This window comes from Gopherus flavomarginatus, chromosome 6 (genome assembly GCF_025201925.1).
Source record: "Gopherus flavomarginatus isolate rGopFla2 chromosome 6, rGopFla2.mat.asm, whole genome shotgun sequence".
Taxonomy (NCBI): Eukaryota; Metazoa; Chordata; order Testudines; family Testudinidae; genus Gopherus; species Gopherus flavomarginatus.
The window spans coordinates 6,250,063-6,274,596 of record NC_066622.1 but is presented as its reverse complement, the minus strand read 5'-3'; the positions used below and the strand labels follow the sequence as shown (position 1 = coordinate 6,274,596).

The 24,534-nt window shown below is 43.7% G+C and overlaps 1 protein-coding gene and 1 long non-coding RNA gene across 3 annotated transcripts in view; one reads left to right on the top strand and one right to left on the bottom strand.

The window, feature by feature from the left end:
* ADAMTS9 (ADAM metallopeptidase with thrombospondin type 1 motif 9) overlaps nt 1-24,534 on the top strand; it is a 141,107-nt gene that overhangs the window by 73,675 nt on the left and 42,898 nt on the right. For both annotated transcript variants that reach the window (XM_050957230.1, XM_050957229.1), the window contains exons 24-28: nt 2,522-2,626; nt 2,764-2,931; nt 3,138-3,425; nt 4,999-5,160; nt 5,760-5,936. In XM_050957230.1, the coding sequence (XP_050813187.1) occupies nt 2,522-2,626; nt 2,764-2,931; nt 3,138-3,425; nt 4,999-5,160; nt 5,760-5,936 (900 nt within the window). The remainder of the gene's footprint in view (nt 1-2,521; nt 2,627-2,763; nt 2,932-3,137; nt 3,426-4,998; nt 5,161-5,759; nt 5,937-24,534) is intronic.
* The window catches only part of LOC127053241 (uncharacterized), a 172,993-nt gene continuing 152,339 nt past the window's right edge, over nt 3,881-24,534 (bottom strand). The window contains exon 3 of the long non-coding RNA XR_007774969.1: nt 3,881-3,916. This is a non-coding gene — a long non-coding RNA (uncharacterized LOC127053241). The remainder of the gene's footprint in view (nt 3,917-24,534) is intronic.

Genomic DNA, 24,534 nt, shown 5'->3' with positions numbered 1-24,534 from the left:
TAAATGAAGGAATTTTAGATCTGGCAAAAGATCCTGTCTCAGTTTCCACTAGTTCGCAGTGTGCTGATCATAGATATCCAGTACTAGTCGAGGGTTTAGAGTGTTTTTATACTCCTCCTACTCCATCTTCACTTGTTGTTACTGCTGCAAATGCAAAATCAAAACAAATAGGAAAGTCAACGCCCAAAGAAAGAGAATCAAGGAGACTAGACATCTTTGGAAGGAAAATTTATTCCTCAGTGTTTATAAATTAGGATAGCTAATTATCAAGCCATGCTGTCTAAATATGATACTCTTCAATGGGCCATTCTGTCTGATTTTAAGAACAAGATACCTGTAGAAATTACAAATGAATTTAGATCAATCTGTGAAGAAGGTCACTTCATTGCTAAAACCACACTGCAGGTTGCTCTGGACACTGCTGATACTGATGTCTGTCCAGAGGCTAGAGCTATTACTATGAAATGTGTCTGCATCAGATTTGCCTAAGGAAGTACAGGCGACCATTGAAGATTTGCCATTCGATGGACAGTTTGTTTAGTACTATAATGGATGAGTGTCTTCACTCACTGAAAGGCTCAAGATCCATTGTTAGATCACTGAGTTTATAGACATATTAGTATTTAGAAGGAAGCAGTTTTGTCCTCACCCTTCTTCCACGAGATAGAGGAATCACTTTTCTGATACTTTTATCAAAAGAGATCTTCTGACCAATCCTAGATGAGATTGAGATATCAAAAGAAGAGAACTGATCCATCATCCTTTTGGTAAACTCACAATCAGGACATATGCAAAAGCATCCGATTTGATGCCACAGTCAAGGATCTTGGATTAATCTACAAGGATCTATACCTTTTCCTCCCTCGCTGTGGTTCCCATCTGTCTATTTTTCAGGAGGGTTGGGTGACAGTGGATTCTTCACGTATTGAGGATGGTTACACCATTCAGTTTCAATCTCTGCCTCCCTTGCAGTTCCGTTTTAGTAACTAGTCTCATGAGAGCACTATGCATCAAGAGGGGATGATGTAATCAATCCAGAAGTGACAGAATGGGTACCCCTCATACCAAAAAAGAAAAGAGGTTCGGATCCTGGATCAGAAATTATTACAAATACATTTTGATGCACCAAATTTGGTATGGTAGCTTCAATTATTCCTGCTTTATATCCCATGGATTGGTTCATCGCCGTGACCATATAGGAAGCTTACTTTCGTGTGTTGATAAATCCTGCACAGAAGAAACAGCTACCATTTGTCGTTTTAAGATGTAGGTTTTCCTTCCTTTTCCAGTAATTCCAAAGATGTTAAGGAAGTTAAGACAAGAAGCAGCTCAGATTATACTGATGGCTCCTGTCTGACCTCACCGGTTCTGGCTCTCAGAACTCCTGAGATTGTCCAATCAGTTTATCATGCTTCCAGTTCAGAAGGATAGAATCACAGTCTAGTCCTACATCCAAATCCAGCTTCTCTGTGTGTCACAGTGTGGATGGTATCTGGATGCCATTCGATAGGAAAAGTTCTGCAAAAGTGCAGAATACAGTGTCTTACTTCGGAGGAGGAAATTACATGCTAAAAGTATGTAGTTCGCAAAATGGAAGCATTTTTCCTCATGGGCAATATGTAAAGGTCACATTCCATCTCCATATTCTGTTCCAGTTATTTTGGATTACTTATTACATTTAATACACTCGGGACTCTCTGTTTCAGTCAAGGTACGTTTGGCAGAGATTTCAGCATTTCACTCACCAATACAAGGGGATTTCTAGATCACAATTGGGGAAACTGAGGCATAGGGAGGTGAAGTGACTTGCCCAAGGTCACCCAGCAGGCCAGTGGCAGATGCAGGAATGGAACCCATGGCTCCTGAGTACCAGTTCAGTGCTCCATCTTCTCGCCCACACTGCTTTGTGAAAGCCTGATTGAAAGCGGCAGAAGACATTGACCAGGCAGTTCCTTATTTGGAACATGTTTAAGGAAGGTTAAAAATTCATCTTTTTCTTTCCAAAACCAGCATAACTTATGTTGTGTACATTTGCTCCAGGTCCAATTTTTTCATGTGATTAAAAAAATTAGTTTGGCTGGTATTTTTCAGTAGTGCCTAAGGGTGTTAGGAGCCCAACGGCCATTGAAAACTGTTAGCCGTTGGAACGCCTATTGCCTTCTTGGTGACAATATCTACTCTTGTCCCCAAAACTCCTTTCTTTGGAAGTTCTTCATCATAAATGCAGATGACATATGATTGTGAGGTTTGGTAGTTTTGAGGATACTGGCAAATCAAAAGCTGGATGCAATTCAGTTCCCCTCTTCCCCTGCAATATATTGATTTCAAATTTTGCAGATCTGTCATGAGGACCTGAGAGCAGAACCTGCTTCTATTGAAGTGAAGAGTTTGTAATAACAGGTTGTTGGGCACTGTATATTTTTCCTTCTTTCTTAACCACATTGGGGAAATTACTTAACTGGAGCATCTGCAAATCAATAATCCAATATTTTTCATTTCCTCTCATACGTTTGTTTGCTAGGACTGTGAAATAGCAGCATGTCCTCTCCATCCAGCTGCTCCAGAAACGAAAAGATCTATGCCCAGCATTCACAGGACACAATGGAGATTTGGATCTTGGACACCCGTAAGTGTGTGGTCAATGGTTACATTTTATAAGATGACACATTTTTAGTTATCGTTGGTTTGATTTTTATCCCAAAGTCTGTGATGTTGCGCAACAAGAGATGACTTCTCACTAAACTACTTGTTGATCTTTCCTAGTGCTCGATGACATGTGGGAAAGGTACTAGGATGAGGTATGTCAGCTGTCGTGATGATCAGGGCTCAGTGGCTGATGAAGCCGCCTGTTTTCACCTCCCTAAGCCTTCAGCGACAGAAGTGTGCTCCATAACGCCATGTGGACAATGGAAAGCCCTGGAGTGGAGTTCTGTAAGCAAATCCAGTTCTTACCACAATATAATCTATATGGCCTGTTCCTTCAATTTAGTTCATATATTTCTTATGTACTCTGTCATCCAGGTGAAAGGCAAGGAAGTTGAAGTGTTTCAACTTCTTTTCATTAGCAAGTGATTTCATTTTAAAAAGCATCTCTCCAGGCTGGAAATAAGTGTCTTCGTTTCCACTTGTCAATGCAGTGTTCAGTGACATGCGGCCAAGGTAAAGCAACGCGGCAGGTAGTCTGCTTGAATTTCAGCGACCAGGTGGTTGATAGAAGTGAATGCGATCCAGATGATCTCCCGGCAATGGACCAGGATTGCTCTGTCTCTTCCTGTCAGAACACCCATGACTCCAGCAGGCCAATCCACCCTTTCCCATACCCGGAGCATCCACCGAAACCCCACCCAGGGGGAAACCTAAATCAGAACACTGGCCCTGCGCACATACCAGGAGGCAACCAGTGGAGAATTGGCCCATGGGGTGCTGTAAGTGTCAATTTATTTACTTCAAGCCAAATTATGAACCCTGCGTTCCTTTTCCCCCCACACAAATGTGCAATTAGGTACCACCTCATTCCCCTGCACTCACTACCTATATGGGCCATCTATTCCTCTGCCCATGCATATGGGTAGATTGTTAGCTCTGCTCCTTCAAAGCACCAGAAGACACGGCAGGGTAAGTAACCTGCCAGGCATAGGGCTGGCAGCATTACTTCCCCTGAGGTCAAGGACTAACTAGGGACCAGACGGTGCCTTTGAGTCACCATGTGGTTCCTGGTCTTCTCCTGGAGCAATGCAGCTCTGCTCCTTGCTAAGGGTTAGTGACCAAACACAACTGAGACTTTCATAGATTCATAGATTCTAGGACTGGAAGGGACCTTGAGAGGTCATCGAGTCCAGTCCTCTGCCCTTATGGCAGGATCAAATACTGTCTCGACCATCCCTGATAGACATTTATCTAACCTACTCTTAAATATCTCCAGAGATGGAGATTCCACAACCTCCCTAGGCAATTTATTCCAGTGTTTAACACCCTGACAGTTAGGAACTTTTTCCTAATGTCCCACCTAAACCTCCCTTGCTGCAGTTTAAGCTCATTGCTTCTTGTTCTATCCTTAAGGCTAAGGTGAACGAGTTTTCTCCCTCCTCCTTATGACACCCTTTTAGATACCTGAACACTGCTATCATGTCCCCTCTCAGTCTTCTCTTTTCCAAACTAAACAAACCCAATTCTTTCAGCCTTCCTTCACAGGTCATGTTCTCAAGACCTTTAATGAATCTTGTTGCTCTTCTCTGGACCCTCTCCAATTTCTCCACATCTTTCTTGAATTGCGGTGCCCAGAACTGGACACAGTACTCCAGTTGAGGCTAACTTATTTTTTCTCTGAACACAACCTGTGAAACTCAGATTTGAAACAGTGCATTGCTAAAGTCCCGCTTCAGCAAGGTGATGAGGTGTGGGAGGAATTTTAAATATGTGAGTGAAGTCAATGGAATGGGTCAGGCACTTAGTTATGCCCAGGCATAATTCCTTTGCTGAGCTGGGGCCTAAAGCGTCGTGGGGGATTTGATGTTGGTAACAACAGGCTTTTCTGCCTGATTTATGTAGACGGCAAAGCACAGGTGCCAGCTTCCTCATTTCGCTGGGGCTGCTCGACCCCTGCTCTGCCCAGGCCCTGCCCCCACTTCTTCCCAGCCCTCCCCCAAGTGTGCCTGCCCTCGTTCCACCCCTCCCTCCCAGTGCCTCCTGCACATCACTGAACAATTGATTTGTGGTGGGTGGAGGGCGCTGGGAGGGTGGGGAGGGAGCTGATCAGTGGGGCTACCAATGGGTGCTGAGCACCTACTCGTTTTTTTCTGCAAAGGTAAAAGGATGTTAGTTATGCTAATACCATAGACTTTACATTTTTCTAACGACTCTAGCTCCTTTGGTAAGAGGTGGGGGTTTCGCTGCCTGTTGCGTGAACGCACTCCCAGAGCTGAGTGTGCTCATGGTCCTTCGGGAGAGCCGGTGAAAGCAAAGCAATAACTGGACTTTATGGGTCATTGTGTTTTGCAGTGCTCTAGTACATGCGCTGGGGGATTCCAGCGGCGGGCTGTGGTGTGCCAGGATGAAAACGGATATACTGCAAGTAACTGTGATGAGAAAGCAAAACCTGTTGAGCAGAGATCATGTGAATCTGGCCCTTGTCCTCAGTGGGCTTATGGCAGCTGGGGAGAGGTGAGAGCCAAGTGAACCTTTTCCTGTCTCTCTAAAGACATAAGCCAAGGTTTTCAATTGGGGGCAGGGAGTTGAAAAAGGAAAGAAAAAAAATACTGGCAATGATTAGCAAAATGTTTCATTTCCGGAAACTTGAGTTCTTGGGAGCTGAAACCGTTCTGTAAAGTGTCTGATAATGTTTTCAGTTAAGTACGTTGCAGAAACTTTTCCAGACAATGGCAGATTTTGAAAACTCTATTTTAAAAAGGCCATTTTTTGAGAGAGAAACTACTTATTTGAATTATGTCAACCGGCTCTAGTGAGTTTAGTGTCCAGCTTCAGACATCTTCAAAAGCACTGGGCTGGTGTTTAGCATTTTCTAAAAATTGGTCCTGTTTAATGTGTCTTATTCTGAGCACCCAAAAATAGTGGCCCCCAGAAATCTCTGGTCTCTTCTGAAATGTAGAAAAACAGACCCTTTTATGAGGCCTGTCTTGCTCCACTCTGAAATCGGTGGAAAGACTCTTGTTGGTTTCAATGGGAGTTGGCTCAGACAATGCTCAATATGCAAATTACTAATATTATAACTACTCCATTCTCTGTTGGTTTCCTTTCTCTAGTGCACAAAGTCATGTGGTGCAGGAACAAGAACAAGGCTTGTGGTGTGCCAGCGCCCTAATGGTGAAAGGTTTCCCGATCTGAGCTGTGAAATTCTCGACAAACCACCAGACCGTGAGCAGTGCAATATGCAGGACTGTCCTAGAGATGCAGCCTGGAATGCTGGTCCGTGGAGCTCGGTACGACCATAACATATTTATTTTTGTGACTCTTTTTATAAATGTTCCATAACAACAAATCTAATATGCTTAAAGCCAAGGTGTTAATATTTTGTGTCATAAAACTGCACTTAAAGAAGATTATTTACAGTATATTCAAAGTGACACATTCAGGAAGGGCTTACGTTAGCAAGGTAAACTCCTTTAATTTAAAAGGCACTTTCTGCTAGATAACCAACTTTGTACATTTTACTACGTTGCAGGCACTATGCATTACGAGTCTTGGTTATGACTGAGTTCTTTGCATGCAAATTAAAACCTGGCATTTTAAGCAGTACATTTAAATTTAAATGAAAGTTTTGATTATATTTTATATTAATATTTTATTGTGCACTTCTTAGTGCACATGTTGCGTTTTCTCTGCCCAAAAAAAACTGTAGTTACGGGAGGATTTTGGTGCTAAGTTGCCCTCATTTGCAAGTATATGTGTTTATAAATGCGTGTATTAATTTATAAATGTGTACACATCCATAAAGAAAACACATGCACATTCCTACGTTAGTATAATGCATATATACATGTATATGTATTTCCATGTATGTACATGTGTGTTTATACATATTACACATAACATCCTTTATTCTCACCTGACAGTGCAACTGATGAGGGGCCATCTTTAAAGCAGCTTTAAGTTACCCTTGCATATTTCTCTGATCCTTGGTCAAATCGCCAACCACTGCTCTCAATTACACTAGCTGCCCGTGTGGAACTATTATGGCAGCCAAGGATCAACAGGAAGTAGGGAAACCCCCTTACGTTAGGTCACCTTTCCTCTCCAACCTCTGGGAGGGGAGTGGAATAGGAGTGGTTATGTGGCTCTGTGCCACTGGGATGATTCTCCTGCACTGGAGTGAGCCGCCCACAGCTCCAGCAGTGTAAAGTGGCTCTAATGCAGGGGATGATCTGGACCATTATATTGTGTCCTGTAGCTTAAAACTCTACCCTGCCCAGCCTGGGATCTGTCTGCTCTGCAGGGTGAACTCCACAGAATAATACTGACTTCCTGTATAAAAGGCCCTCTCCACCTGAGGACAGGTGGAATTCTAGTGCTGGTTGCTAACAGGTGCTCTTACACTGAAGTGAGTGTGGGACTTGAGATACTGGCTAGATACAATGAAAACCATTTGATGTGACCATTTTACAATGACATGCAAACACATGTCAAAATGTATTGTATATTTTGTTATAACGTACCTGAAGGCTTTTTAAAGTGATTTGACTTGAAAGCACTTTATTAAAAAAAAAAAAGGCCTTTTTGTAATATATTGACTTCCTTAACACTATGGTTTTAAAAGTCACATTGTTGGAGTTTAACAGCACTGTAGTTTCTGTGGATGCTTTTGGTAACATTTCTAATATTTTTTTCATACCTCAGTGAATTATGTGATAGCCATAACATTGCTGAATAGTATTTATATGGTGCTTCATCATTACAAGGGACAGTGATCTGAAATATTTAATTTGAGGTGCTAATGTATCACTTTTATACTGAGAGTTGGTGCTAACAGTGAATGAGCTGAGCACTACTCAGTACCCAGTGCAGTTGGTTTCTCCCACAACTACATACTGAAAATTGCTGCTAACTTCTAGTTCACGTGCTTGAATGTTTGCAAGACCCAAAAGAGATGGATAGATTATTCCGTTGGTTTTTGGTGTAATCCAGCATTTGGCAGTATCTTCGGGAACAGACCATAGGGCTGTACGCAGCTCTGGCGTAACTGTCAATTTCAGTGGAGTTGTGCCCATTTACATCACAGCTGAATCTGCCCCCTAGTGTTTGATAGACAGGACTCCATCCTGCATTCCTGCCCCAGCTAAACCTCCCACTGATGCCAGGTGTCAATGAGCTGGGTCAGGTGTGCAGAATCAATCTTGCAGCACTGGGGTGCATGCATCTGTAAACTGTGTTCTTAGTCTTATGTTAATTAATGTTTGCCCTAACTCTTCAGTGGAGAATCTTGTGACCAAAGCATTCAGTAGTAGCGTCACCCACTCCGACCATCTTTTCTCTTGCAAAGTTCCCGCTGGAGAAAGATTTTCAGAACTGAGCCACTATTGTTCCTATGTAGGGTCTTGATTTTTCATGTCGAGTATCTTATCTGTTGTTTGCCCGAGCTCTGTCGTAAGTGACTCTAAAGCTGTATTTAGGGTGACCAGACAGCAAATGTGAAAAATCGGGGCGGGCTTGGGGGGTAATAGGGGCCTATATAAGAAAAAGACCCAATAATCGGGACTGTCCCTATAAAATCGAGACATCTGGTCACCCTAGCTGTATTTAAGGACCTGGATGATAATCTGTGGGCTCAACAAGGAACCAAAGTTTTGGTTCTCCTGAAAAATATAATAAATGTATATGTATCTCTCGTTTTCAGATTACCATGCGCTACTACAGTAGGTCGTAGGGAGAGTCCAATTTTTATTATTGTATCACCTCACTTGCTTCTAGTTCTGACATTGATTGCAGACGTTATTCGGTAGCCGTTCATACTTCATCTGTTCAGATGGAGTGTCACTACCATATGTTTGGTCACTTTTGAAACAAGAGTATAGTATTAGCTGAAACTTTTCAGCAGTGTGGATTTATGTATTTATGTAATAAAGTGTATTTATTTTTCCAATATTGTTATTTAATTTTATATAAATATTGCATATATTTACAATGTTTAATGTTAACATTGAACAGTGAAAATTAAAGACAAGTAGAATGTAATCAGAAATGAATTTGTATAATTTCTTGAGTCTTATGGTAAACTATAATAATACACTTAATGCTGTAAGATGGCAAGATTTTCTGAATAGGTAGTGTGAGATTACATCTTCTGTCAACAGTTTTTTTTAAAAATCATCATTATTTATTTAGTGCTTCTCTAAGGAAATCAGTCATTCATACTAAGTAATATAAACTATATTTAGAAAGACATTTAGTTACTTCTGCAATAATGTTATTGCTCTAAGACCTCTCACTGTGACTATGATGTACAGAGGAGTCATTTCATGCAAGTATTTAATTGGGTAGTGTTCTTGCATGATTGACTGAAATGTATTATGTAAAACATCAGAACTTAGACTGTTCATTTTATTAATATTTAGTCCTGCAGTCCTTACTCAGGCAGATTCTGTAGTGTCCTTTTATGAAATCAGATGGGGGGAGTTTTATCTGACCTAAACATTTCAGGATGTAGCCGATAGATAGAGATTTTATATATACAATTTTTAAAGCTTTGTGTGAAATCATACTATTACCATATGGCATGGCTGGTGTAAATGCACCAAACATTACCTTTGTAATGTGCATTCCAGGGGAACAAAAGAATCATAAAACCACTTGGTACCTTTCAAACTCCTTGTTTATTCAAGAACATTTAGTGTTCAAGCACTGGGGGAATTATCATCCATCTGATAGACCTGCTTTTAGGACACACACACATAAAGACTGTTACTGGGGATAACTCATACTTTCTTAACATTCAGATGCATAATGAAGTTGGCTGACAAAGAACAACTTTTTATGTATGTGCAAATGGTGAAGGGAAACATTCACACACTTCTAAAAACTAGGTCGCCAAGAATCAGTACCCTCAGAACCTTGAATCCATGTATCCAAAAACTAACTGGGTGCAATCCTGATCCGGTTGAAGTCAATGGGAGTTTTCCCACTGACTTTGATGGGATCAGAATTTCACCTCTTGAGAATAGAATCCCCACTGAAACTGATGTGAGTTTCTTACACAGAGGTCATGGCAAATTGGACAGTAAAGTTGTGAAAGCCAGTTTTTTGAAAGAGTAGGCAAATCATAGAGTACCTACTAGTAATAGCTATGTATTTATTGAGGTGAGTCTCTTTTATACCCTCACTGCATGAGTATTGAACTCGGTGATTTTAATGGGGATATGTCAAATACTTGCAGGAGCAACTTGGCCCTCATTCTATCATTGGATCCGTGTGGGCAGACCAATCCGGGCATTGAGTCCTGTAATGGCATTTGCAAACAACATCTGATTGGCTGCATACAGTTTATCAAAAGCCTACCAATAATCTAGACTTTGGTTTGCCAAATCATGAGGATACAACAACACTGCAAACAATCCTATTCAAACTGAGCACTTCAAATTAATGGCATATAGTGATTAGAGGGTAAATAATCAGAATATATGTTTTCTCAAGAAAATAAATGGTTGCATTAGTGTACACTAGTAGATAGCACAGCTGTACATTGATATGAGATCTGTGTAATGAAGAAATTACTTATCACAGGCTTCACAACCTGCTCACGTCTCTTCTGATTAGAAAACACAAAGGGTCAAATGAAGCAGTTATTTTACCCAATGCAATCCCCTGAGTTTCAGTTGTGACAGTCACGGAGCTGCCTGGCAGTGGGGTGTAAGTCAGTGTTGAGTTTGGCTCATGCACTGTATTTGAGATAACTCTAGAAGAGTATGATCAATTTCAACATGATCTACTGTGTGATTTTTGCCAGCAGGCCTCCTTATTTATCAATCATTATTATCAGAAGACTTTAGCCAACAGAAATGTTCAAAAGGGATTTAGGGCCAGATTTTTAAAAGTGTTTTAGGCACCTAGTAGGATTTTCAAAAAGCAGGTAGGCACCTAAAACTCATTGATGTCAACTGATGGTAGGTGACTAGATGTTTTTGAGCATCCAAATAGATGTCCTAATTTTGAAAATGAGTCAGGTACTGCAGTGCTGCGTGCAGCAACACCTAAATACCTTCAAAAATCTGGGCTTATGGGCATGTCTATGCTACCCCCTAAGTCTGTCTATGGTACTGCGGTGGCTGATGTCCACACTACCCTCCTTCTGTCGGTGGTGTGCATCCTCACCAGGAGCACTTCCACCAACTGAGGAGGGGTATTGGGGGTGCTGAGAGTCCTCCGTGCAGCTCCCTGCCAGGAGCCCAGCTGCTCCCCCACCTGCCGGCTCTCAGTTCCCCATTCCCAGCTGAGAGTGGGGGACAACCACCGGGGCTTATCAGCTCCTTGAGCGGGGAGTCTCCGGGCAACAGCCCGGCTGGGAGTGGAAAGACAGGGGCAGCCGGGCTCTAGCTGCCCAGCTTTTTAATCAGTTTCATGGCTCCAGCAAGGGACCATGAAATTGGCGAGGCAGCCAACAGCTGGTGCAGTTAACACAGTGTCTGCACAGACACTGCTGGCCCTAACTACAACCACATAAGCCCAGCGCCTCTCCTGGAGGTGGAGTTGTTGTGACGATGTAGTAGGGCACTTACATTGGCAGGACAAGGCTGTAGTATGTACGCTGACGTCATTAGGTCAACATAAGCGGCCTTATGTCAATCTAACTGTGTAGCGTAGACCAAGCCTCTGTAACATTTCTGGTGACTAGAGTCCTTTTCAAAACAGTGACTGATAAAAATGCCTCCCCCATGGAGCTAACTGAAAATGGGTTGGAGAACAGCATTATTTTAAGTGCCACAATAATGATAATGTTCTTAGCAGTTATGCTTCGGCAAGAGAATAAGAATAAGATGGAGAATATATTATTGCCCTTATATAACTCGGTGGTACGCCCACATCTTGAGTACTGCGTACAGATGTGGTCTCCTCATCTCAAAAAAGATATCCTGGCACTAGAAAAGGTTCAGAGAAGGGCAATTACAATGATTAAGGGTTTGGAACGGGTCCCGTATGAGGAGAGATTAAAGAGGCTAGGACTTTTCAGCTTGGAACAGAGGAGACTAAGGGGGGGATATGATAGAGGTATATAAAATCATGAGTGATGTGGAGAAAGTAGATAAGGAAAAGTTATTTACTTATTCCCATAATACAAGAACTAGGAGTCACCAAATGAAATTAATGGGCAGCAGATTTAAAACAAATAAAAGGAAGTTCTTCTTCACGCAACACACAGTCAACTTGTGGAACTCCTTGTCTGAGGCGGTTGTGAAGGCTAGGACTATAACAGCGTTTAAAAGAGAACTGGATAAATTCATGGTGGTTAAGTCCATAAATGGCTATTAGCCAGGATGGGTAAGGAATGGTGTCCCTAGCCTCTGTTGTCAGAGGATGGAGATGGATGGCAGGAGAAAGATCACTTGATCATTACCTGTTAGGTTCACTCCCTCTGGGGCACCTGGCATTGGCCACTGTCGGTAGACAGGATGCTGGGCTAGATGGATCTATGGTCTGACCTAGTATGGTTGTTCTTATGTTAAGAACTGACATACTAAGTGATAACCAGAGGCACGTTTGGTTGACTATAGCTCTGCCAGTTTCCTCTGTTCCTCAGAAAATGTATTTGCTATGACAGCAACATTACCCAGGTGCTGCATGATCCTTTACGCTTACTTTTGCTGTAACAAAAACACCCTTGAAACTTACGAGATATATATTCAACAGAACTGCTTATTCCCTCTGCCTTTGCACTGCTTCCCCTGTTCTTTGCCTCTTTGATGTCTCTTCAGACTGTGCGCGCCTTACAGCAGGGAAATTTACAGCTCTGTAAAGTGTCATGTCCCCCCTCCCTCCACGGCCACTATAGAAATAATAATGATTGGTATGTGGACACTTTCGTGCGGGGACAAAATACTGTAGCAGCGGAGGAAAGACAGACATAAGGTTCTACGGTCCTTAACATTGCCAGATAGATGGGTGGTATTATAGCATGTGCTCAGGGATGCATTGAGAAGTAGGTGGCTTAACAAAACATAATATTTCCATAAGAAGTCACAGAAAATAAAGTGAGAGGCTCCATATTCTATTCACAATCTCCTAAGCCATCCTCTCCCTCTGTGAAAGTCATTTTCTGCCCATTTCGACTGTGAGCTGTCTGGGGCATGGACTCCTTCACTGTGATGTCCTCAGGGTTCCGTTGTTGGGCCCTCTTCCCTTTCCTCACCTCCTTAAATGCAGCCTTGGGCGTCACTCATCTGCAGAGGGTACCTTGTTCCATGTGCGTCTCATGCTTCAACCCGTTCCTCACTTTCTGCCTCATCAGTTGTTGACTCCACCAAAACTTGCTTCCTCTCAGTATATTCCAGAACTGAGGAGATCACCCCAAACCACCACCACTTAAAGCTGAGTCAAATCTCACCGTCACCTCGGTGATCAGAAGTATTGGACATGAGGTCCTTTTCCTTCAGCATCTCCAGTTCATGTCAATCTAAGTGCCAGCACCTCCAAAACCTTGGCCACGTTACCTGAAATACGAAAGGATTGGTTTAATAGCATAGGAATCAGATCTGGAATATCTGGATTCACTAGAGCCCTAGGTTCAAACCTTGACACCATCAGCTCAAAGCACTGTGGTCTTCATGAGCTTAAAGGGCTGGGATTTTCAGTGCAGGCCTAACTCTGCTGCCATTAGTGTCCATAATAAATCTTCCATTGGCTTCACTAGGAGCAGAGCTAGGCCAATGCTGAATGCTTTTGAAGGTGCCACCTTAGGAGTTTATCCAGTTGTCCTTGACCAACATTCCCCCTTTGCCCCTTGCCCACTGTTGAGCAGTTGCCATGTGCCTGTTAGCTACCTCTATACACCCCAGAGATGGCTGAATTTCAACAGTACTGTGTGTGACCTAGTGGAGTGATAGCCAGATTAGTGGGGAGCTGTGTCACCCCAGCCTTGTAACCTGGGTTGCCTAGCAATGCCTTACTAGTGTAGCTCCCAACCTGGACAGCTCACAAACAGTCTTCCAGCATGTAAGTCACATCATGAGTGTTTGTGTGTAACTCCAACCTGCCAGCCACACTTGGATTACACTCTGACTTTTACCAGCCTTAGTTACCTCTGCCAGGTAATCCTAGCACACTCCCAATCCCAGATTTCCCCCAAAAAAATTATGTCTTGTACTGTCCAACCCTCTCCTGGACAATTAGAATGTATTAAGTCTGTTCCTTTAAGGGAATAATATCCATACAACTTGCCATCCCAAATGGAGTTAGCCAGATGCTTCTACTTAAACACACTGGATTAGATAAAGCAATAAAACAAGTTTATTAACTACAGAGAGATGTATTTAAAGTGAGTACAAGCAATGGGGAATAAAAGTCGGAAATGATTACAAGAAAATAAAGATAAAAATGCCTTCGAGTGCCTAACTTGACAAACAATGTTAGATTCAAATCAAAGTTTCTCACCACATGCTTCCAACAGCATTACTGACCACACTTGCAGGTCAGGACCCCTCCCCAGAGTCCAACAGCTGTTTTCTTAGGCACAGAAAATGAGATGGGCAGGGAGAGAGAAAGGGGTGTCGTGGGGTGTTTGCCCCTCCGTTTTATATATTCATTACCTCTTTGAAAAGCTTTTCCAGCTGAGAAGCAAGAGACAGTCAGTCTGGCAGAGGAAGGAGACCTCCTGCTGTTTCTTTGCTACAATGCAGATCTCTTCGCCCTTTCTTCTTGCCAAAAAATGGCCACTTGACAGGTGCTGGCCCATTAGCTTTGTTGACACCTGGCTGGGGCGTCATCTTGCCCTTTGTCTTTGAGAAACAGGTTTAGCCACTCCCCAGACTCATCTGGGAAACACATTTCAGTCATGATTTCAGCTTATATTCATGACTTTACACATAATGGTGCTACATGCATTTTACCAGGATATTACTGATCAGTAATCATGAGTTTTCAAATGATACCTTACACGGCATGCTATGTACAAAGATTATTACAATAATGTGTAGGGTGTGAATACAGGGGTGTATTCCATCACTCGAGGTACATAACTTATGAAATGACATGGGATGAAATGAGAAATGTAGATAACAGTGTATTATTTCATCACTATGCTCTTAAATACAGTTCCCTATCAAATTTTTTTCTGGACTTCCATGTGCCTGGACACAGCCACTCCCAATCTTCTTCGACTGTTCCCTTTTCTGTTTCCTCCTAAACAAATCTCAACAGAAGATTCCTTGCTATCTTCTAACCTCATACTTAATATCATCCTCCCCAACAAGTTTCCATTATTTGGAGTTGACGTGTGTCTTCTGCTTCCTTACCTAGTGTCTTCTGCCATGATTCACCACCTAGGTCAGCCCCCCATCTTTCACCATGTTGAGCTTCCAGTCATCATACATATAGAGCAAGAAGCACAAATCCAACCTTTACAAAAAGCATAGAAACCCAAGCATTTTTCAGCTACAGTTAGGGTAGTTTATGGATTCAGTGAGCTTTATGGCGGGGGTTAGGTAGGTTGTTTTGTATCATAAAAGTGTGTCCCAAAGAAAGTTGCCCGATCACAAAAATATTAAATGTTTTCATACTCCAGTAAGACCACCTCAGAGTACTGTCAGATTTCTCTAGCATTTCATTTCAAGACCAGATTGGAGCAACTTAATTAGACAGATCATACGGGGGTTTCCTCTAGATGAGGTCAGCTTGGTGCTGCTTAAGGAATAGTCCCTATTTGTCAATGGCTATTAGCCAGGATGGGCAGAGATGGTGTCCCTAGCCTCTGTTTGCCAGAAGCTGGGAATGGCCAACAGGGGATGGATCACTTGGTGATTCCCTGTTCTGTTCATTCCCTCTGGGGCACCTGGCACTGGCTGCTGTCGGAAGACAGGATACTGGACTAGATCGTGTGGCAAAGTACCTTCTTCTCTTCAGCAGGCTCAGTCCTTTTTAGCCTGGAAGACACAGGCTTGGGCAAAGCAAATCCTTCTAGCTAGCGTAGGGTCTGGCTATTCCTTCCCTCAATCAGTCCCTTGTGCTGGTTTTCTCCCCTTCTGGGGACAGAGTGCAGCCTTCCTTGCTGGAAGGGTTCAGAGCCTTGCTGCACCTCACTTACTGGCAGCTTCCCTGCTTCTCTCACTCTCACCCCGCCCCTTTCATGCCGGGGAAGGTTTAAAAAGGTCTCAAGCAGTTGGAGCCAGCTGAACTGAATTAGTTCCCTGGTAACTCCTTTTCCAACTGAACCTTATTTCCCTATGGTTCTCTCTCCTCGGTGGATTGGGAGAGGCCTTTAAACCCCTGAGACTAATTACTACCCCCCTCCTTTGTAGCCATTCATCCTGGATTTGCCACAATAGACCTTTGCTCTGACCCAGTATGGACGTTCTTATGTTATGTTATTTGTACTGTGAGAGTGCCCAAAGACTCCAACCTGGCTTTGGGCCTACTTAAGGGACAGTCCTTGCCTAAAGAAGCCATCTAGTTCAGAATAGGTTAAACCCATTCACCTCCTTTTTGTTGCTGCTCCCATAATGACCATGAGAGAGCACAGTCACTTTCAGATTGTTGTGCCTATTTTTGCTTTTTTGTGTAATGCGTTCACTGCCCATCAGGTGACCGCACTGCAGACTAGAAGATTTTTAAGTAACCTCAATTAAATATGACAACTTAAAATTAAAAAAGCTCCTGTTGTATTGGCGTGGCACAGATGGATGGTTTGTTGTTTGTGTGGTTTGGGGAAGAGGTGACTTGATTTTAATGCAGGCATTTAAGAAAAACAATTCCCCTTATTCCTCTCCACGGACATGGTGCTTACCTCAGGCATTGTGCCTTGGAGCTGCAAGTGCTCAGCCCTCCACAACAGGGACGAGGCACCATAATGCCATGCGCACAACGCCTCGTGAAGTCTTGTCCCTTATGCGCAGTAGTGCTGGGTATAATAGTCATGATGGTTACAATAAAAGGTGTGTTGCCACTGAGAGAGCTTTGAGCAAAAGCCACCGGTTCTGGTGTGGAGCCGCTGGTTCTGAAATGGTCACTTGCTGTAATCTGAAGGTAGTTCTTTATAGCCTACGGGCAAGTTTTTGATTTACTGTGCAGTGCCGCACATCCCTTCATATCCCACACATCACTGCTCTCTGCCTGGAAAAGAGGGAGAAAGCATGTTCAGCAGGTTACAGAGTCCCTGAACCCTGTATAAAAGTAGGTAAGGAGAGGCACGGAGGGAGCAGCACCTCCCCCACTCCTGCCAAAGTGTGAGGCTCTGCCAGCATGCACAGTTGCGCCAGCACAGCGGGAGAGGTAAATTTGTTATAGTCCCACACCAGTAGCAAATTACTGTCTTGGCTTCGTGGAGTAAGGGGGAAAGTCACAAATCCATCCCTGAGTCCATGTGAACGCAGCCCTGGGGCCTGACTCAAGCCTTCTCCCTGTTGCTTAGAGCGGCTTCCCCCTCTTCCTTTAGGGCCAGGGGTTCTTTATTCTGGCACTTGGTGCCTCCACCCAACGTGACTCCTCCCTCAGCCAGGGATACAGAGGGTGCTGTCCCTTGGGAAAACATCTAACACCATGTACTATACTAGGAATGTAGGGATACAATAAATATTGCAGTCTCCAAAGTAACAACACAACAATAAAGGGACTTTATGAGGCCCAGGGCAAAGAGGATAAAGGGGCAAGGAAAGAATAGGTGTAACTAGAATAATAAAATAGCAACAATACCTGAAACTCCGCCTGTCAGCACTTCCTATGGGCCCAATCCCTCCTAGCACTTGCCTGGGCAGTGTGCGAGTGGAGAATCAGTTCTTTACTGGGGAATGCAGCACTGTGATTGTTGGCCAGCTTAAAACTCACAAGCAAAATAAACTTACATGGGATTTCTTACAAGGCCTTTGCCCCTAAAAGGGTAGGATTGTCCTGAGGCTCCCTAGTCTGGAGTCCCAGAGAAAATGATGCTGGCTCTTGGTAGCCTAACCTGGAATCGCTCCTCATCCTCCTGGGTTGCTAGTCTCTTCTGGGCTGTCACCCATCGGTGACCCAGTGACCACCGCCAGAGTTCAACATTTCCCTCTGGGTAGGAATGGGAAGTTTCATGGGGACTCCCAGGCTGTAATGTTTGTTCTGTCTCTGCTTCACTCCAACAACCCAACCCTTTGTATCTGAGCTCTGGCTAATGCTTGGTTCTGGTAGTAGCTTCGAGCTTGTTCTGTCACTAGCCTGCATTCTAGGCAGTCTGGGAAATGGAGTCCTGAGCCTCTATGGCAATTGCTGCTATAGCTCAAGGGCGAGTCGCTTAGAGTAATATGTCAGGAACAACTAATTCCAGAGGGGGTTACAGTCACAATATGGCCCTATACAAACTAAACATCAGTTATAATATTGTTTTGCGTCTCACAAACATGTACAGTTTAGGGCTCCAGTTCAGCAAAACACTTAATGCATGTGCTTAAGGCCCCATTGACTTCATTAGGAGTCAAGCACATGCTTAATTGCTGACCTGAATAAGGGCTGAATTTTGCAACGAAGAATGCAAAAGAAGGAAGTGGTCGCTGGACCAGGATTTCCTTGAAGCTTTGTTACAGGGATTAGAATTACTGTTGCAACCTTACCTTTCAATTTGTGAAATTTTGTGGACATATGTATTTTTGGAGGCACTATTTCCATGTTCTTTATACACTGTATATTTTCTTGATTTAAACAAATAATCTTGGAAAGTTCCCAGAAGGAAAAAACACCAGGAACTGAAAGTTAAAGTGGTTACAGTAAATCTAACTTTTAGACACAAACTGGTTTACTGCGTAATAAATGACCATTGTTTTTAATCCTGAAATCCTGATACAGTGTTCGTTTGATTTTTATCTGGAATGGTGAGTATGAGCAGTTGAAAGTACTTACAGTGTTTGAAGAAATTAATTTCATACCATTATTTGAATATGGATAAAATTACTCATTTTATCACAGTATTAAAATGATTTTTCCTTAGATGAGAAGAGACAGTTGTGTGAAAAGGTGCTGTGTGCACACACATGCAAAGCCCGAAGAGGTCTGAGTGTGTCGTGGTTTGTAGTGTCACAGTACTCTTCCATTTACTTCTCTGAGACTCTGTCAACAGGAATACAGGAAAAATGTTCTGAGGGTTTTTAAATACTCATTTAAAGACTGTTGCGGAACATCTTATTATTGGTGGGATTGTGGCATTTGACACGACTCAGACCATCAGCATAGAATTGACCTTAGCACAATTCAAAGTCAAGTAGTAGTTTTCACTTTGCTCATGTTCCGTTGAAAAGCTCCTTAAGGAAATCAAGCAGTTTATCTGACTGTGACTGTGTTAATATGAATGACTGTTAATATGACACCTGTTCTCCTTTTCAACTGCATTATCTGCTGGCAGATCCACCTGCAGACCATGGGCTTCTTTTAACTGAAATTCTGTCAGTGATCCAGCATCTTACGCTGCTTCCAAAGAGCAAGGCTTAGGACAGGTCTACATTACAACCCAGATCGATGCTCTGCTCTATGATCGATCCACCAGCGGTCGATTTAGTGGGTCTAGTGGAGACACGCCAAATCGACAGCCAATCGCTCTCAGTTGACCCCTATATTCTACCCCCAACGAGAAGAGTAAGATAAGTCAACAGGAGAGTTTCTCCCATCGACCCCCCACAGTAACTTGACTTAAGGTACGTTGACTCCAGCTATGTTGTTCATGTGTCTGGAGTTGTGTAGGTTGACTTACCGCAGTAGTGTAGACATAGTGTTGGTGGTTGTCAGGAGGTTGCTGGGTGACTCACCGAGACTGGGGTGGAGTCATTTTGGGTAAGTGGATGCTGGTGTAGGGTCAGCTGGTGAGAACAGGCTGGAAACCTGAGCCAGGAGCAGGAATAGTTTGGGAGCCCGGCATTCGGTAACACCCTGAGGCAGAGGGAGAGTTCCCAGCTGAGTGGTGACACTGCACAGACTGATTTGTTGCTCTTTCTGTGGCAATAAATAGGTGCTTGGGGGGTCATCTGACCCAGTCCTGGTTCGTGGATTGGCTGCTGCAGCATACCTGAATGAGTCATCGCAGACTGTCTACCCACCCCCTATCCCCCCAACAAAATAGTTCTCTACTGCGCTACCGAACAGCCAGAATCTGGCTAACAGCATTTAACATCCTTACTTAGGACCCAGACTGCAGTCTGATAGCACAGACAGAGCCTTAGAGAGAGGCTTCTTTCAGGCTAGCTTTTCTGCTGAGCACTCTGGAATGGATCTAGCAAAGCACTTGAACGTCTGCTTAACTTGAAGCATGTGAATAGTCCCACTGAAATCAAGGGGAATATTGAAGTGCTTAAACAAGCTTAAGTGTTTTCCTGGATCAGCGTCACCATATTCAGCACTTTTCTAGTCTTGATTCCGTATGGGGCTAAACCTCCCCTTCTAGTTCCATGGAAGTCACTGGAGTGACAATGCTCAGTATCTGGCCCTCTGATGATAGTGCATTTAAATGAACCATCTTATAATTTAATTTGGTTTGAACACGTAGATTCTTAGGTGTTTTTTTAGATGAAGTATCATCCTAATTAATTAGCCTCTTAGAGTTGGTATGGCTACTTCCACCTTCTCATGTTCTCTGTATGTATATATATCTCTTCACTATATGTTCCAGTCTATGCATTCAATGAAGTGGGCTGTAGCCCACAAAAGCTTATGCTCAAATAAATTTGTTAGTCTCTAAGGTGCCACAAGTACTCCTGTTCTTCTAGCTCCCCTAGTATTTTCTTTGTCATACCATGACATCTGTGTCTGGGAATAGAGCTGATCAGCTACACATGCTCTCATACTGCTCTTTGTCCTACGCTCTCTTTCAGTCTAGCGCAGGGGTCGGCAGCCTATGGCATGTGCGCCAAAGGTGGCATGCAAGCTGATTTTACGTGGCACGCTGCTGCTGCTGGCCTGGGGTCCCCACCGCTGGCCCCGCTCAGCCTGCTGCTGCCTGGATGGATGGAATCCCAGGCCAGCTACAGGCTGAGCGGGGCCGGCAGTGGGGAATCCCAGGCCAGCTGGCAGGGAGCCGGTGGACGAAATCCCAGACCAGCAGTAGGCTGAGCCTCTCAGCTCGGTGCTGGCCTGGGGTCCCAGCTGCCGGTCCGCTCAGCCCGCTGCCAGCCTGGGGTTCCATCCACCAGCCCCTGCAAATGTAAAATGTATTACTGGCATGCAAAACTTTAAATTACCACGTATAAATGAAAGGTTTCTGAAAGGTTGCTGACCCCTGCATGCTCCTACATTAGGAATTTTTGCCTTCCTTCTTCCAAGGAGCAGCAAGCCTCTCACTCTAACCCCTTCCTGTGGCTGCCTCCAACTTGTTATATAACCACACAAAGTTCTTGCATATGCAGTGAAATCAGGTAGGGTGCAAGAGTCCTTGGGCATGAAGGATGTAATTGACAAGTGCATTAAGCTCTTCTTCCTTTCTTATATAGCAAGTTGTACTTTACTAGTTCTTTAGTATCCCCTCTTCCCATCAGCTGGACATTTGCTGGTCTCTGCAGCACATTGGCATGAACTTGATCAAAAGGATATTTAGCAGTTGCTTTGGCAAATGCTGATGGTTCATGAAGTGATTTCGGAGAGCGAGGTACTCACTTCAGCATATTCAGCTAATCCTCATTCCACCCGCCAGGAGGAAGCAAACCAACAATGGTTGCCATTTATCCCCAAGGTTACATTTTGTCTCCCAAAGCACTGAATTCCTGTACAGCAATTGAACAGTGTGCCGGATGGCAGGAAACCGTGAAGGGCAGTAACACAGAAATGGAATGACCATGGATGAGATGAAGAACGCAATGCCTTCAAGCTAGCTGGATCCCTGGGCTGTGATTTGAAGCCTGCACATATTTTTTTTTCCCATGTTGCAAATTTATACATAAATACCCTAGACTACAATAGTAGTTGGTTCCTCATTGCTGAAGTATTAGAAAGAGTAATAGGTGGGTTAGCTGCATGCATGATTTCCTAGATACTAAGCACCATATGTTAGCCTCTGGACAGTACGTGAGCGATGATATATTTTAATATAAAGTCCTAACAAGATATTTTCTGTTTTAAGGGAGCCCTGCTACCAAATCCCTGTAGCAAGTTATTTTCTCTGTCTTGCCTATTTAGATTGTCAGTTCTTCCAGACAGGGGCTGTCTCTTACTATGTGTTTGTACAGCACCGAGCATAACAAAATCACAGTCTTAGTTGGGGCCTCTAGACACTACTGTAGTACAAATACTTAATCATTATAAAAGTGTGATGTCCGTTAAATTAGGTCACCCTCTATCATCTCAGTTCCTCAGCATGTCAAGCACGCTTCCCTGGACACGCAGACTCCTTTACACTTTCACATACCAACTTGCTCACGTAACCTAGATATCACTTTGTCCTGGAGGATGAAGAGGGAAGGAAAACGTGCAAGCCTCATGTTGACTGAAAGTACGCCAGTAGCTAATGCACTGGGGAAATGGCGCCGGTAATGCTGCCTGCATCAGTGCAACCTGAGGTCATTACGAGGTATTATTTTTTGAAGTTAAATAGCTTGGACTATGGGACAGCTGGGAAAATTCTGCCTGTAGTGATACATATGCAACAGTGGCACATCACAACACAGAATATAATGACAGTGCAGAACAGATAGTCCAGAACAGCCCTAGAAGGAAATATGGGCTATTACAAATACGACTTGACTGCTGCAGGGAGAAAGATGAGTAGGTGACTTTTTTTCCTGGCTTGTGGTGTACTCAGAGCTCCCTATTGCCCAAGATATGTGCAGTTGGAACCTGATCCAAAGCGTGAAGACATCACTGGGAATCTTTCCGCTGAACTCAGTGGGCTTTGGCTCAGGTCTTTGAAGAGTTAGCGCAACGTCCCCACCAAAGAATTCTTTGACCAAGGGCCATCTCTCAGGGTATGGCTACGCTGTGCACAAAGGGTCCATCTACACTGCAAAATAAAACCCTGCATCAGCAAGTCTCAGACCACAGGTCAACCTCATTCGCTGGGTTTCAGAGCCCAGGCTCCAGCTGGAACATCTACCCTGCTATTTATAGCCCCATAATGTGAGCCCAAGTTTATGGGATCTGGGCTCGTGGACTCAGTGTTTCCAACCCTGCACTTGAGCGTCCAGACTGCCTTATAAACCTGGGTTTATGGTTACTGGATCCGGTGTCAGAGCCATGCCAACGTGTCCATACACAGACCTTTTGACTCGCATCATTTTGCAGGGCTTGGCTGGCTCTGACCCAGTCCCCTAGTAGGGTCCTGAGTGTTTGACCTAAGAGCCCGGGTTTAGTGTGCAGTATACACACACCCTGAGGGGCCAGTAAAATAAGCTACATATCCATCTCTGTTGTACAAATTGCACAGTATTCTAAGGTAAAATTTTCCACAGTGCTCACTAATTTAGGTGCCTCCGATTATGGGTTCCTGTCTTTACACACTTGGAGTACATCTCCATTGCAGCTGCAGGTGTAATTCCCAGCTCCAGTAGATGTACACTTGCTAGTTCTGATTGGGCTAGCATGGGAAAAATAGCAGCATAGCTGTGAGGGTGGGGGCGGCAGCTTGAGTTAGCCACCCAGGTACAATCCCTTTGGAGACCCTAGGTACGTATGGGGCAGCTAGCCCATGCCACTACCCACTGCCACCAATCCACTGCTATTTTAGCAGATTGCCTGAAGCAGAGCTAGCGTGCGTATGTCTACCCACACTGGAAATAGTCAAATACCCCAACTGGAGATGTGTCCCGCTATGGCAGCGTGGTGTCCAAGGGCCCTGATTTTCAGCAATTCTGAGTGCGTACTGCTCCATTTGAAGTCAATGATTTTTTTTGTCAGCAGGACTGATCACTAGAGTTTTGTCAAAAAATGTGAGGAGGTGGAGGAGGACAGGAGCGCTGAGAGCCACTGAACCAAACTATTACTCTTGTATTTAATGGAAACCACTTCAAGCCAAGGGGTGCAGGAACACTTACAACACTCCTAATTCCAGCAGCTATGGAGGAGGAGGAGAAATTGTGAACATTTCATCCATTTTTTGGTTTTGTCATTGAAATGAAAAAATTGATTCAAAAATTCAAATGCCAGAAAATGTCAACCTGCTCTACTGATTGTACTTCTGATCCACAGATTGGATGGCAGAAGTACAAAGAAGCCAAACAGTCTATTGTAAAACCACCTTTTCATGTGGCTGAAAAGCCAAACATGATACAACACTATTGTGTCCATGGCAGTAACTTTCCTTACGGAAACAGGCATGTTCTGCCCGGGTCACCCTCAAGAAAACCCCGTGACTTCACTGGAGGTAGGATTTGGTCTGAAGTGTTCTCTAGCACATGTCTACAAACTATTAGTTAAAAAAAACGTGGTGTTCTGTAGCAGGCATGTGCATTTTCTTTAACAAATATATTAATTTTATCCCATTCAAGAAAAATCCCAACGTCCATTTACTTTTCACTTTCCTTTCCACCGACACTATAAGAGAAAAGAGGGAAGTATTACCGCGTACATCGCTTGGGGGAAGGGGAGGATGTTGGTAGACTCTGGTGCTGTGGAGTAATTTTTGTTTATGTCCCTGCTTCAGTAGCTCTGTCTCTTTAATATAAAGATTACTCTTCCCATGTTAGTTGTAAATAGCTGACATGTCTTTTGAGTTGTCACCAGAGAGGGACACCAGCAGTAGAGATGCACTAGTAGCACTGCAATCATTAGCACCAGGAGTTCCACCAACGTGGTGAAGTCGTTCTATATGAAAACTAGAGCCCTAATTAAGCAAGTGCCTAGACCCATGGACGTCAATGGGAATACTCATGTAGGCAGGTGCTTACATACTTTGCTGAATTAGGACCTATGAAATTATTAAGTCCTTGTACAAACACCACTTTTGGA